The sequence below is a fragment of the Trichosurus vulpecula genome, chromosome 1 (genome assembly GCF_011100635.1).
Source record: "Trichosurus vulpecula isolate mTriVul1 chromosome 1, mTriVul1.pri, whole genome shotgun sequence".
In the NCBI taxonomy this organism is placed as follows: domain Eukaryota; kingdom Metazoa; phylum Chordata; class Mammalia; order Diprotodontia; family Phalangeridae; genus Trichosurus; species Trichosurus vulpecula.
In genome coordinates, this window is record NC_050573.1 from 228,046,050 (window position 1) to 228,060,371 (window position 14,322).

A 14,322-nucleotide genomic window follows, 5' to 3' on the forward strand; every position below is an offset into this window, starting at 1 on the left:
AACAATAGGTAAGAAAGAATGTTGTTCATTTCCCCAGAGCTCTGTGAGATTTCCCCATCGCCACGTCTGGACATCTTACCCTGTGGAGACCCAATGGCCCTCAATTGTGGGTGGCATCTGCACAGTGATCCGTGCTCCATTATGCAGGTGCTTGAGCATGTGATGACACTGAGATTCCTTGAAAGCTCTCCAAGCGCTCTTCTCTAAAGATCGAGGATGGGTTCTGCTCTCTGGGTGAAGGAGGGCAGAACCTTCTCCCAGCCCTAGGAAAGAAAGACAAGTGAAAAGAGTTAGCCAATGGGCCTCCAGAGCTCCGGAAGCATCTACACAAATCAGGTTGAAACAGTCTGTACAGAGAAAACAGCATGGATTGACAAAGCATTTTGTTCATAATATTTGGCCTCATTAGTAGGAATTTTTTCCTAGTAGAGAGACATTTTCCTCTGTCGGTTTTACTGCTAATGCCTCTTAATGGCTCTCAAAGGGGTGATTTCAACAAAGTTGTTTCCTGTATCCAACAGGGTGCAAGCCCTTCTTTGGTCCCCCTTCCAAAATCTCTGGGACACCTGGCCTTCTCCTTAGCCACTCCAGAGGTTGCCTGGCTGTTGAGCCAATATTATACTTCCTCCTGTTCTGTAAAAAATTAAAAAAGCCAATTTTATCAAACGATAAATATTAACAAGTGACTAGTATGTTAAGCTGTATGCACTGCAGGGGATATAAAAGTATAAGACATCTCAAAGAACTTACAATCTATTTGGGAAAGGACAATCTATAAATAGCCATCTATAAGAGGAGTGAACATGAGCTCTCCCCTATTACACACACATGAAAACAAAAGCTTAAGAAAATACAATAACAAACTGCTCATTTTATAGTACAAATAACTAAGGAATTAGAAAAGGGGAAGATCGACTGAGGGTGAAGTCATCAGGGAAGGGAGATGGGAGTCAAACTGAGTCTTAGGGATATAGTCCATATGATATAGATGGGTAGTGGGCATCACAGGGGAAGGGGGGTGTTTGGGAGTGGAAGACAGTCAGGAGATTGATTCTATATGTAGATATAGTGAATTAGAGTAAGATGTAGAGACCACTATAGCAAGAAGGAAAGAAGGAAACAAGTATTTATTAAGAACCTATTACACATCACAGTACTGCGCTAAGCGTTTTACAAATATTATCTCACTTGATCTTTACAACACCCTTGGGAGTGAGTGCTATTATTATCCCCATTTTATAATTGAAGAAGCCCAGACAGACAGAGGTTAAGTGACTAGCCCAGAGTCACACAGCTAGTATGTATCTGAGAAACGGCTTGAACTTAGCCGTTCCTGACTCCAGGCACAAAGGTACCAGCAGGGTGAGGGTAAAGGCATAGCAGCTTTGGCAGGGAATATAGGATCTGGGTAGGGCAGAGATCTGTTGCTATAAAGGGTCAATAGCACCTCAGAAGATGGCAAATCAAGTTGAGGCAACAAGCATTTATTAAACACCTACTATGTGCTAGGCACATAGTGTGCTGGGCACTGGGGAAACAAACAAAGGCAAAAAATAGTCCCTGTCTCAAGGAGCTCACCATCTATTAAGGGAGATAACATGAAAATAACCATGTATTAACAAAATTCAGACAGAATAAATAGGCGGTAATCTCAGAGGAAAGGCGCTGAGGTTAAGGAAGCCCAGGAACGGTTTCCTGGAGCAGGTAAGACTTTGGCTGAGTCTTAAAAGAAGCCAGGGAAAGCACTAATAATAAGTCAAGCTCCTACGGCAGTGAGGTGGGACAGTATCATCCCCTTGTAAGTATGAGTTGTCTGTAAGCGAAGTTTTCCTACCTTAGGAAAAACTAAGAGTTACTTTAGCATCAGGAATTATTACCGATGATGAAGGAAATATAAAAGGCATAGGTTTCAGAGGGAGAATGTCTTAGGATCCTCACTCTGTTACTTACTACTTGTAGGATCTTGGGCAAATCACTTAATCTCTCCGGATCTTGGTTTTCCTCGTCTACCAAATGAGAAGTTTGCACAATGTGACTTCTAAGGCCGCTTGCGTGTCTAGGCCTATGATCCTAATAGAGATCCTCCTAGAACTCTCAATATCCTTATCGTTTAATACTCAGACAAGTAACAACAATTTAGCAATTTAATGTTTAAGATCTTAGAATGTAAAGGAGGAAGGGATGTTGGAGATCATTTAGTCTAACCCTCTTATTTTACAGATGGGAAAACTAATGGCCTGAGAGTGCTCCATAATAAAACAAAATTAGGTGTTTATTTCAAAGTTCTAAAATGTTGAAAGTAATTCCAATTATATTCCTCACAGCAAGTTACTTTACCAAAGTAAAAGAATAGGTATCTAAAAAGTTTAGGAGTCAAGACAAGAATTATGAGATGAATATGAAACCAATTGAAGGTGTCAGTGTTACATGTTACAATGCCACATAATAGGAGTTTCAGATGAAAATAAAACAGAGCTCCCTGTATTTACACTTGATTATTACAAGTTCAATATCTTAACCTGAAAAACTACTTCAATCTAGTCACGCTTACAATCATTTACATAATGTGCTTCGTTTAACACTGCATTACCATTTAGAACTAATGTAGTTCTCCAGATAAGTGGTTTGCTGTGTATCACAATTATTTTGGGGGACTAGCTAGGTGGCATTGTGGATAGAGTTCAAGGCCTGAAGTTAGGAAGACTCATCTTCATGAGTTCAAATCCAGCCTCATACACTTACTAGCTATGTGACCCTGAGTAAATCACTTAACCCTGTTTGCCTCAGTTTCCTCATCTGTAAAAGAACTGGAGAAGGAAATGGCAAACCACTAGTATCTTTGCCAAGAAAACCCCAAAGAGGTTCGTGAAGAGTCAGAAATAACTGAAAACAATTGAACAACAGCATTTAACAAAATCTAAGAAAGGAAAAAAGGGTAGGCTAAAGAAAATAATAGTATTTTAGTACTAGATAAATAGTACTAAATACTAAATAAATTTAGTACTAAAGTACTAAATAAATAGTACTTTAAAGTTCACAAAGCCTTTTAGATATTTCATTTGATGCTCCTAACAACCCTGTGAGATAGGTATTATTATTATTCCCATTTTACAGATGAGAAAACTGAGGTTGAGAGGTTAAGTCACTTGCCTAGGGTCACAGAGCTAAGGGTCTGAGAAAGAATTTGTACTTAGTTTTTCCTGACACCAACTACAGCACTCTCTCCACTGTGCCACTAGTTGTTTGGGTCAGAGGAAACTTGCCCATGGCTAGCTCTAAGACCGGAGAGGTAACTTGCCCAAGACCACACAATGAGGAAGTAAGAATCAGGACTCAAGTTCATGTCCTCTGAGTCAAAATCCAGGTCTTCTTCTTCTACTCTTCTGTGAAGTACCGTATGTGTCTGAGGTCAAATTTGAACCCAGCCTTCCTGACTCCAGGTCCAATGATCTATCTTCCCTATCACCTAGCTGCCTCTTATGCTGGGTATGGGGCATCTGAAAAGCAGGAAGGTTCTAAAATGCCTAGAAATTATCCTGCTAATCACTGGTCCTGAAGATGGTTGAGAAAGAGATGTTCAGGGATGCTGGGTAATTTACCTCAATAAGGAAAGGAGGAGAGAGGAAGGGCCAGAAGGGTAGAGAGGAACAGAAGCTGTTTACATGGAGCATTAGGGCCTAGCACACTCCTTTTCCACGCTGCTCATCCATGTTAAGGCGGGTAGTGGTAGCAGGGAGCAAAGAGATGAAAATACATGAGAATAGGATAGAAGAAAATACATAAAATCAAGAAGTTTTTGTACAAACAAATCTGATGGCAGCTAAAATTAGAAGGGAAACAGTTAACTGGGGGGAAAGACTTTGAAGCAAATTTCTCAGATATTATATGATTCATTCTATAATTTTTCCCCAGGAATTCTTTGACAAGTGAGTCACATATAAATAGAAAGAAAAAAGAAACAGGAAGGAAGACAGGGAGAGAGAGAGAGAGACAGAAAGAGACAGAGAGAGACACAGAGACAGAGACACAGCGACAGAGACAGACACAGACAGACAGAGACAGAGACAGGAGAGAGAGAGAAGAGCTATGTCCTCACCTCTTCCTTTTCAGCGACTCCAATGTAGACAAAAACCCAGCCAACATAACAATAACAACAAAGTTGAGTAACCTAAATTTAGTAGTCAGGACAAAATAACGTCGAATCAACACTATGCAGTTGTTGTTGTGGAGTCATTTATGACTCTTAGTAACCTGGTGGACCACAGCATGCCAAACATGGAGTTTTCTTGGCAAAAATAATGGAGGGGTTTGCCAGTTCCTTCTCCAGTGGATTAAGGTAAACAGAGGTTAAGTGACTTGCTCATGGTCACACACCTATAAGTGTCTGAGGCTGGCTTTGAATTCAGACCTTCCTGACTCCGGGCCCAGTGCTCTCTCCACTGAACAATGTACCTGCTACAACAATAAATTTAAAGGAAGTGGGTTTTTTTGAAGTCTTTTCATTTGAAAAATCCACATCTTTAGGAAATAAGGGAACCAAAGCAATAGTTCAAATGAAAGAAACAATATTTGTTGTATGGCAGATGAAGTGCCCTTCCCTGATTGCCTTTTTAGTGTTTGGCCATCAGCACTCATCTTCAAACATTCACTTGGTCGTTATGCTATGAAAAACATGAAAAGCAGTTATAGGATGTGCTAGACTTCTTGCAAATGGCAGGGAACTGAAAATTCATTTAAAAGTATTAACCTAGGCAACATCACAAGGAAGCCAAGCATAACAACATGGCGTCCTTGGACCCTGAAAGCTTGCTCTGAGGAATCAGGTAATGAGGTGTTTACACATAACAGCAGTGATGGATTTCATCTAATTCTAAGGCCTCTGGATTCCACTTGAGGAAAGATTTCCAACAAACAAGACGTTTAAGTAAAAATAGGTCTTTGATGAACAAACTAGACAATTCCATCCTACAAATACTCTGTCTCGCTTTCTCCCCATCTCTGTATTTAGCTCTTTTGGTCCTTGAATGATAGAAGCATCTGGTGGTTCAATGGAGAGCATTCTGGGGCTAAGGGTAGGAAGACCTGAGTTCAAATATGGCCTTAGACACTTACTAGCTGAGAGACCCTGGGAAAATAACTTACCCTCTGTTTGCTTCAATTTCCTCAACTGTAGAATGCGGATAATAACATCAGGGTTCAGGGTTGTTGTAAGAAATGAAATATTTATATGTGCCTGGCACAGAGTGGGTAATTAATAAATGCTTATTCCTTCCCCCTACCTTGATAGACATAGCTTTATACCAAGAGTTTAGATCCTCTACCTTCATATATTCAAAAGGGTATCTGATAGCAATAAAGTTACTCTGTGTGTTCATATTTACATATACATTTATCAAATTTTTAAAAATAGCTACCTGGAATGCTCAGAGGATGGGATGTTGTGGTTAACTGAAATTTTTTGTTAACTAAGAATTAACCAAAAACTCTATTCTGTTTCGTTGTTGAAAAGCCTGCCTCTTTAGAGGGAACATCTTTCTTTGATGACTCAGGAATCCAGCAGCGCCTCAGGCCCATCACTCTGCATATTAATTCTCCTTGTACAGAACTTCATGTGCAGAAAGCACAAGAGATCGGGCTGCCTGTGCCAACTTCAGGACATACCCAAGCTTGAGTTTTGGTTTTTGCTTTTTTGTTTGTTTGAATCTAGTATGTTTGTCTTCTTCCTGTTTCCTATATTATGATAATAAAGAATGTGGGAGGAAACCACCACATGCACAGGCCAAATAAGGAGCTCAGTTAGATATGTTACTGTAAATGATTGATTCACGTTTACCCTAGATCAGGATTGGGGAACCTGTGACCTTGAGGCCACATGTGACCCTCTAGGTCCTCAAGTGCAGCCTTTTGCTGAGTCTAAGATTTACAGAACAAATCCTTTTATTAAGGGGATTTGTTTTGTGAAGTTTGGATTTAGTCAAAGGGCTGCACTTGAGGACCTAGAGGGCCACATGTGGCCTCAAGGCCACAGGTTCCCCACCCTTGTTCTAGATGATTCTTGACAAAAGAAAGTCACTAAGTAATAGCTAGAAAAAAAAGGGATTGTAAGATATCGCATAACTTTGGGCAACTGATTCTTCATATTCCTGTGCCTCGTCCCATTTATAAAGTAAGATAATCAATAGTAGCCCACTTTACAGGTGTGGCAAGGAATAATTAATAAAACATATTGGTGAAATGTTTTGTAAATATCAAGCACTGTGCAAACACTAAACAATAATTACAACACTGTAATAGAATGGAATTTGGTCCAAGGAGGGTGCATCTTGGATCTCACCCAGGTACCCAAACAATCTTGTTATAAAACTAGTCTCATGCACAATTAAGTCCCAGGAAATGGATCCTGGGGAGAATCATAGTGAAACTCTGATATAAGAGTAATAGGCTTACTCCTATGGGGAGTGCGCATGGGTGTAGACTGCATATAAGCTGTGAAAAGCAAATGAAGTCTTTAGGGCAGGAGGGTACCTGCCACTTAGCAAATTACCACTTTCAAGGCAGTAAATGATACTTTTACATTCTGATACGTTTGTTTCACTTTACAGGAGCAAGTGATTTACTCCTGAGGATTAGATTATTCTTGCCAACATCCTTAAATCCTGCCAAAATGATCTTAATTAGGATCACAACAATCAACTTTCTATTCTTGGAGCAGAAGTTCTCAGTAATAACAGTTTTAAAGACAGGGTTCCACATTAAAAGAAAAGAAGAAGAGAGCTCACCTTGTTGGGACATAAGACTAGGCACCAAATGAACACTGGGTTTTGAATTATTTGGGCTGTCTACACTGCCTAAATTCACCAGATGATGGCTGTGGAGAGCTGATCCTAGCATACTTACTCCAGAAATGATACACATGCAACCCCTCTCTTTGATCTACACCAACAATAGTAAACACTCTTCCCTACTTGTGATGCTCTCATCCATGACATGAGTAAACTGACACCCGAAAGATTATGCTCAATTATTTTCTGGGGGTAGAAGGAGGAGGTTTTGTGGGACAGAGGACAGGTACCTCTGAAAGGCTATGTTGATACAAGAAGTGGAGAAAGGCCTAATCAGTCTGATTAGTTTGATTAATATGGACATCCATTCTTGATCGTTCTACCCTCTAATCTCAAATTTTTTTTTGACCAGCAGTTTTTAGTGTCTGAATTATCCAAGTAATTTTCATTTTCTATTCTATTTTACCTGTGTAGGCACAGGCTAGGAGACTGAAAGCAAAAAAGGTGTTTTTCTAAAAGACAACTGACAAGATAAAAGAAGGAAAAAGGCTAATAAAAAACCTGTGGATATGAACTATAATTTTAACATATTATCCTTTGTGGAAACTCCAATGTAAATAATATATGTTAAGAATGTGATTCTATTCCTACTATAACCATGCTATATTTCAAGTTCAAACTTGTCTGAAACATGAAAACTTTGTAGCAGGTAAAAAATGCAACTGATTAGCTTAAATACAGGTAATTATTTATCCATGCAATTGCTCTGCACAATTAAATAAACAGGCATTGCCATAAACTACTGTTTGATGTGGTAATTGTTAGATAAACACTAGGAGGCTTTCTCATTTTTACTGTAATAGACAATAGTGACTCTGATAATACTAGTTAACTATGTTTACTTGTGATTATTTTTAATTTCCATCACTACAGCGACAATGTTTTTTTTTTCTCTTTTTCTCTATTTCCTCCCACTCCTTTTGTGAGGATGGGGTAGAGTGGAATACCCATTTCTTGTGAAGTCACCATTGAAGGCTTTCATTTTTCTCTTTTGCTAGGAAAGGTATCATAAAGAAATTATGCTAATCCCATGCTACTTTGATTTTGGCTAAACATCAGGTGTTCTCCTGGGTCACTACTTTCTAACACACAAGTCTCAATCTGGTGATCAGGATATAAGTAAAGTTTCCAAAGCCTCTCCTGGTAAATCTTTAGACTGGTTCTCATGGACACTAATCCTCCTCTTTCCCCTCCAGAAAAGGGCTTGTTGTGGTTTGCTAGGATTTCCAGCAGGGGGAAGGGAGGAGCAATAGTCCCCCACTTTCTCTTTTCTACACAGGGATTCTTACTGTCAGCAATCTCTACCTCCAGGAATTTTACTGTTTCCCCAGGCCCCTCCCACCATGGTGACTGCAAAGTTTCAGGGAATTAAAAAATGGATCCTGCTCACAAACCCAGTGAGGATCCCTGAGCTAAAGGCTTAATCATTTTGAACCATCACCTATATGGGATCCCTGGGAGACACACCATGTGGCTTTTCACTACCCCTTAACTGACAAGAGAACTAAGCAGGTAAGCAACCTATAGAGTCCAAATTTAGGTTCAAAGCCTTCAAAGCCTTTCCCTCACTCAAATGTTGATTTTTTTGCTTTAGTCACCTGGATATTTCTTCTCTTTCCATATCCCTGATCTATAGAGAGGCAAAGATATGTACATATATTGGGGAGGTATAAAAATCATGAATATACTTTTGAATGATTCTTATCTTGTAGCTGTTTGTTGATCTTTTCAATTGGCTGTGTCAACTGCCAAGTTGATCAAACTTCTGCTTTCTGCTCAAAACCAGAATGTAATTGTGAACCACACTTGCCACCTGTGCTTTGCTCTTCATTCATCTTGCAGAGAAGAAAGAGAAGACATTTCTGGTTATCTTGTTCATTCTGCTGGCTGAGAGGGTTAAAGGAAGGCCCTTACACCTAGATATGTTCATGAAATTTGTGCTTTTTAAAAAAAATCATTTTATCCTTAATATTTAAGGTTCTTACACCATTTTTTCCTACTGTTCTGAAAAAGATCAGAGAATGGAGAGAGAACATTTTCCTAGCTCTTTGAAATTCTTTCAGCAAATTATATTTTCTGGCAATTACATAGGATCTGGAGTGGCAAGGGATGTTCAGAGATCATCTAGGCTATTGCTTTTATTTTAAAGATGTGGAAACTAAGGCTCAGAGAACTTAATTGACTTGTCTAAGATCACATAATTCATTATTAGCAAGGCCAGGATTCAAACCCAGGTCCTCAAATTCCAAATAAGTCCTTTTGCCATCACTATCTAACCTATCTCAATATTCTTGAAGCTTTTCTCAGACTCAAGTCATCATAATACAAAGAGTTAAAAGTTTTTTTCACAATTACCTTGAATGAAACTAAAGGAGCTTCATTTCCCAGAAAGTCAATCAATTCTACTAAGAGCAACATCAAACTCCATTTTCAAAAAAAGATTCTCACAATATCAGCAACAAATCTTAGAATCAGACATTTCCATTATAGACACATCAATTATGTTAGAATTATTCATATTAATCTTTATTCCTGGAGCTGATGATTTTAGAAGGTAACAGCAGAAATTTTTACATATTTTTATGCTAGCTGATAATAGAGTGAAAATGGCAATTTCTACCAAAATACTTTCTTTGACATTCACTATCTTGAACTTTTGACTATGAATTGACAGACCTAAACTGTAGTCCTGATTCTATCACTTCACAATCTTAGAGAAATCATTTGACTTCTCTGTCTCAGTTTCCCCATCTGAAAATAAGACAATTGAACCAGATAGTCTATGGAGTTCCTGCCAGTTCTAATATTCTATGAATCAACTTGAATTAGCTAATGCAATCATATCCATAAATGGAATGGAAGAAGGACAAATCTGACAGATACACTGTCATTTGGAGTTGGGTCTTAAATTTGCAGTTTAAAAAACTTTCAGAAAAATTATCAATGAGCTCTAATCTCTTCATTGCATATCTTACTGCCCTGTAGGTAAGAGAGGTTTTGAGACAATAGTATTAATCTTTTCCCCTAAAACATGAAAAAAATTAGAGTCATAAGGTAACCTATGACTATCAGTGGCTTAGTCGAGGATAATCAAAGGTCAACTTATGACTCTAATTTTTTTTATTAACTTTTCATTAAAACTAAGACCACACATCCAAATACAATGGTCTTTGGGACCCCCTTACTTATTTTTCAATATCTTCAAACTCTCACAACTGAAATTATAGGACAGATAGAAACCATCCTTAGAAACACTGTAAGAAAACCTCACATTTGGAGAGAAAGGATTGGAATTCAGGTAAAGAACAGGTTGCCCAAGCTTCCCAAATGCATTTCTTCACAAAACATCTAAGAGCAAATTTGTTAAAAATGCATGCACCATTACATAACTGGAGGCAATATAGTGCAGATTTTGTGACAATTGAAAAATAGTTACTGTGAATGAGAAGGTAAAGTGTGACCATCAGTAACGGATATGGTATAATGGATAAAGGAGTATGGTATAACGAATACAAGACTTAGAGTCAGGAAGACTTGTGTTCAAATCCCACCTCAGCCCCAAACTAGCCATGTGTCTGGGCAACTCTCTACGCCCCAGTTTCCAGGTGTCTCTATGCCCAAGTATAAAATAAGAGTAATAAGATAGTATCTACTTCAGTGTTATTATGGGACTCAAATGAGATAATGTACTATATATAAACATTTGAACACCTTTAAGTGATATATAAATGAGTTGTTATTATAAAACCAATTGTAAGAAAAAAATCAGGATTATTCATTGCTTAAAATATTTTAGGTAGTTTTCATCATATCTACAACCAAAATTAGTAAAAACCTTTAGCACTTTAAAATGATATAAGGACATTTAGAAGTCACACTGTATCACCAAACACCAACTAGTACAATGCATCAAGAAAAAAAGAATTTTCTAAAATCCCTGATACCAAAGTGAGGCAGGTATATGCTATACATATGCAAACCAAGCAGATATTTGCCTTCCTTGAAGGGTAGAGATTGGTACCTGTTTTTTTATGAAAATACTTTAACCAAATAAAAATAAGAAATTCTGTGCTCCATTTTCCACTGTATCTTAGTTATTATCCAGTTCTTTCTGAAAATACACAGCCTTATAATCAATTATGATCATTTTTCTCATTTCAGACATGAAGCCATGCAAATTCCTGGTACCTGCTTCTTCCAGCTCTTCTTGATATATGTACAGTATGATTTTATCAATTATAATTGTTCTAAAGTTCTATCCACAGTGGATTCCTTTTGGAATGGGATGACATATTGTGAATCTCCTTTGTCACTTAACTATAACTTCTCAGTCCTTATTTTTTTTATCCCACTTCTCTTAAAAATAGGAATGACTCCAAGTACTACTTCCTCTCTGAAAACATGTCTTCTAGTTGCCTTCTGCAAGAAAAATATTGGATTTATAATCAGAAGACCAGGGTTTGAATCTTATCTCTGCTACTGTGTGATCTTGGCAAGCCATTTGATTACTTTGGGCCTCTATTTCCTCATCCGTAACATAAAGGGATATGACTAGTTTAGTTCTTAATCTTTTTGTGTCATGGACTCCCTTTGGCAGATTGGTGAGATTTATGGGCCTCTTATTTAAATGCATAAAATAAATGAAAGAGGCTTACGAAGGAAAGCCTCTTGAAATAGTGATAAAATACTTTTTGAAAAAATTCACAGACCCCCCCCCCCCCAGGTTAAGAACCCTTGGACTCTGTGATCTTTTCTAGCCCCCAAATCCTTTGAGTCTCTCCCACTCAGTATCAGGCTCATCCTTCTCTATGATTGATTCTCTTAACATCTTCTGACCCAAAGAAACTTGATATGGGACTACAAATGTTACCATAAGTCTTCAGATTGAAATTTGGGAAACATAACCAGTCTGAGGTGTTACCTGAGTTCCTATGGTCACTCACCTGGCTCAGAAATTTCAGGCTACTATTCTGACCTAGCCATGGATTGATTACATGGGGTAACTCTAAGAATCTCTTAAAGATTGTGGTAGGGAAATGATGATATGCCTGAACTGGACTAGGCAGCAACTTTAAGGATTCTGTCATTCATTACTTTTCTGATTCAAGGGGTAATGATGTTTAAAAAAATTGAATGCCTAACTGCAGCTAACTTTTCATGTTCTTTTGTTTTAAGCCCATTAGAACACATTTTTTTCCTTCACAAGATATAAGTATAGATGAAAAAAATGGACAATTTCCCCTGTTTCATCTCTCTCTCTCTTTTGGTGGCAGCTGCTGTTTTGATCTGTTCATTGGCTCTGATTTGTTTCATGTTTCAGCCAAAGATTAAAACTGCTCTGTAATTCTAAGCAGATGGGCCTGGGAGTCCAACCCTATAATTATACCTTCTCTCTTTTGCCCTCTAACTGCAAGACTCCCATTCTGACTTTTAAACTCCCAAATCACTGGGTCTGAAAGTACACCTTGGCCATAAGGAGGATCTGGCTTAAGTAGTCAGGATGACTATGGCATAGGTAGCTGGGCAGCCTGCAGGATGATTATAAAGAAAGCATCAACCCATTCAGTTAATGCACTTATCTGTGATTCCAAGAAGAATTCAAACTGATTCTAAGATGAGCTACATCTTATCCAGACCCAGGTCCCTGCTCTAAGCCTGAGAAAAATAATTTCATCTGTGATGATGATCATAACCTAGACACATACCCAGTGATCACTGGTGATGTAGCTCAGTTGCTAACAAGGAAGAGGAATGAGTATTCCTACAGATACATCTTGCAGCAAGCCATGGTGTTTCACTGCAATATTTTGCATTTATCTGAAGCAACACAAGAACTGATCCTAAAGATATTAACTTACACTTTTACAAAACACCTTTTTCACAACAGCACTGTAGGGTAGGCATTACAAATATTATCCCCATTTTATGAATGAAGCAACAGAGGCTCAGAGTTACTGGCTTCCTAAAGGTCAGACAGCTAGTAAATGGCAGAATTTGGACTCAGATGCAAGTCCTCTAATGTCAAGAGCAGTGGGCTTCCTCAGCAAGGGCACTACAACAAGCTGCTTTACCCAAATATATCATCAATAAATTTTTTTTGCTCATGCTATGCCAAGCAATCCTGCTAGAGTAGCTACTTTGTGGGCTATAATATAATACTGATCTTTCTTTTACCTGTCCAATTTTGCTCCAAGTATATTCCAAAATCTCTAAAAGGCAAGTAATATACCTGGGCTGAGGGCTAAAATCCTTTTCCAAACCTCATTTGGGTATTTGGAACATTTAACCAAATCCTATCAAACCCAAACATCAGGGAAAGAGCAACTTAAATTCAGATAAGCCCTGTGAGACCTTTCTTGGATTAGTAAATCTTTGGTAAACTATTTGTTGCTACTTTCAGATTGAATCCAAAGACTTCAAGAATGCTTATGCATGGGAATCTAAAACAACAATGGCATTCCAGAATTGAATCAGTGAGCAGCTATCATTCAGAGCTGAAATAATTTATCCAAGCAATATTCTTCCAAGAAATTTAGAGATAAACACACGTGAAACTTTTTCCATAAAAGATCATAGTTATTCTTTAGAGTCCCATAAAAACTCAGACCACATCAAGAGTCACTCTATGGACTTTGTAACATAAAAAAAATGACCACAAGGCACATAATTTAATTATAGCATCTCTGCTTATAGCTGGAAATGCTAAAGAAGGAATAAATACATTTGCCAAAATTTTATACTCTGACCCTGCAGGTAAAAAGAAAGGGGGAAAGCCAGCTAGCTTTCCTTCCCATATGGGAAAACTCAAGCAGCAAAGGGTTAAGGCATGGACGATAAAAGGAGCCCTCACACGGGTCTAGGAAAAAGAGGGAATGACAGAAACTGAACTGGAGGTTTCCCCCTGAGCCTTTCAGACCTATCATAGGATCATGGATAGATCTAAAGCTGGAAGCGCTCTCAGAGGCCATGTCTTCCCAACCTATTATTTTAGGGATGAAGAAACCGAGGTTCAGGAAGTTTAAGTGATTTGAATATGTGATCCATTCCCAAGTATTTCTATGTCCTAAGTCGACTATAGCTGTTATCATGGGTAATTATTATAAATGAGCATTATATTTACCAGCACTTCTGTTGGGGGGAGGGCGCGGAGCTCGAATAGCAGCACTCACTTACCATGTAAAAGGAGGGCCAGGAACAGGTATCTGACCAGGCTTCGGTAGGGATGGGACATTTCCAATTTTTCTTCTATTCCGCCACCACCACCTCCTCCTCTTCGACTCCGACTCCTCCTCCTCCGGGCGCCTATGAAACTGTCCTCTTCTCTTTCTGATGGTCAGTAATTATTGTCTTCCAGTGCAACTTTTGGGCTTCCTTCGAATCAAAGTGATGCTAAAGTTCTTGCTTTCTCTTGCCTCCCTCCACCCCCAGGCCGGAAGAAAAGTCCACTACTCTCTTCTCAGTGAACTTGACAAGCCAGATG

At 38.5% G+C, this 14,322-nt stretch overlaps 1 protein-coding gene across 1 annotated transcript in view; it reads right to left on the reverse strand.

The window, feature by feature from the left end:
- APCDD1 (APC down-regulated 1) overlaps nucleotides 1-14,094 on the reverse strand; it is a 51,671-nt gene extending 37,577 nt beyond the window's left edge. Inside the window, exons 1-2 of the mRNA XM_036741097.1 lie at nucleotides 14,016-14,094; nucleotides 80-263 (exon numbers count right to left, since the gene is read on the reverse strand). Coding sequence (XP_036596992.1) covers nucleotides 80-263; nucleotides 14,016-14,073 — 242 coding nt within the window. The 5' untranslated portion in view covers nucleotides 14,074-14,094. The remainder of the gene's footprint in view (nucleotides 1-79; nucleotides 264-14,015) is intronic.
- Between the last annotated feature and the right edge of the window lie 228 nt (nucleotides 14,095-14,322).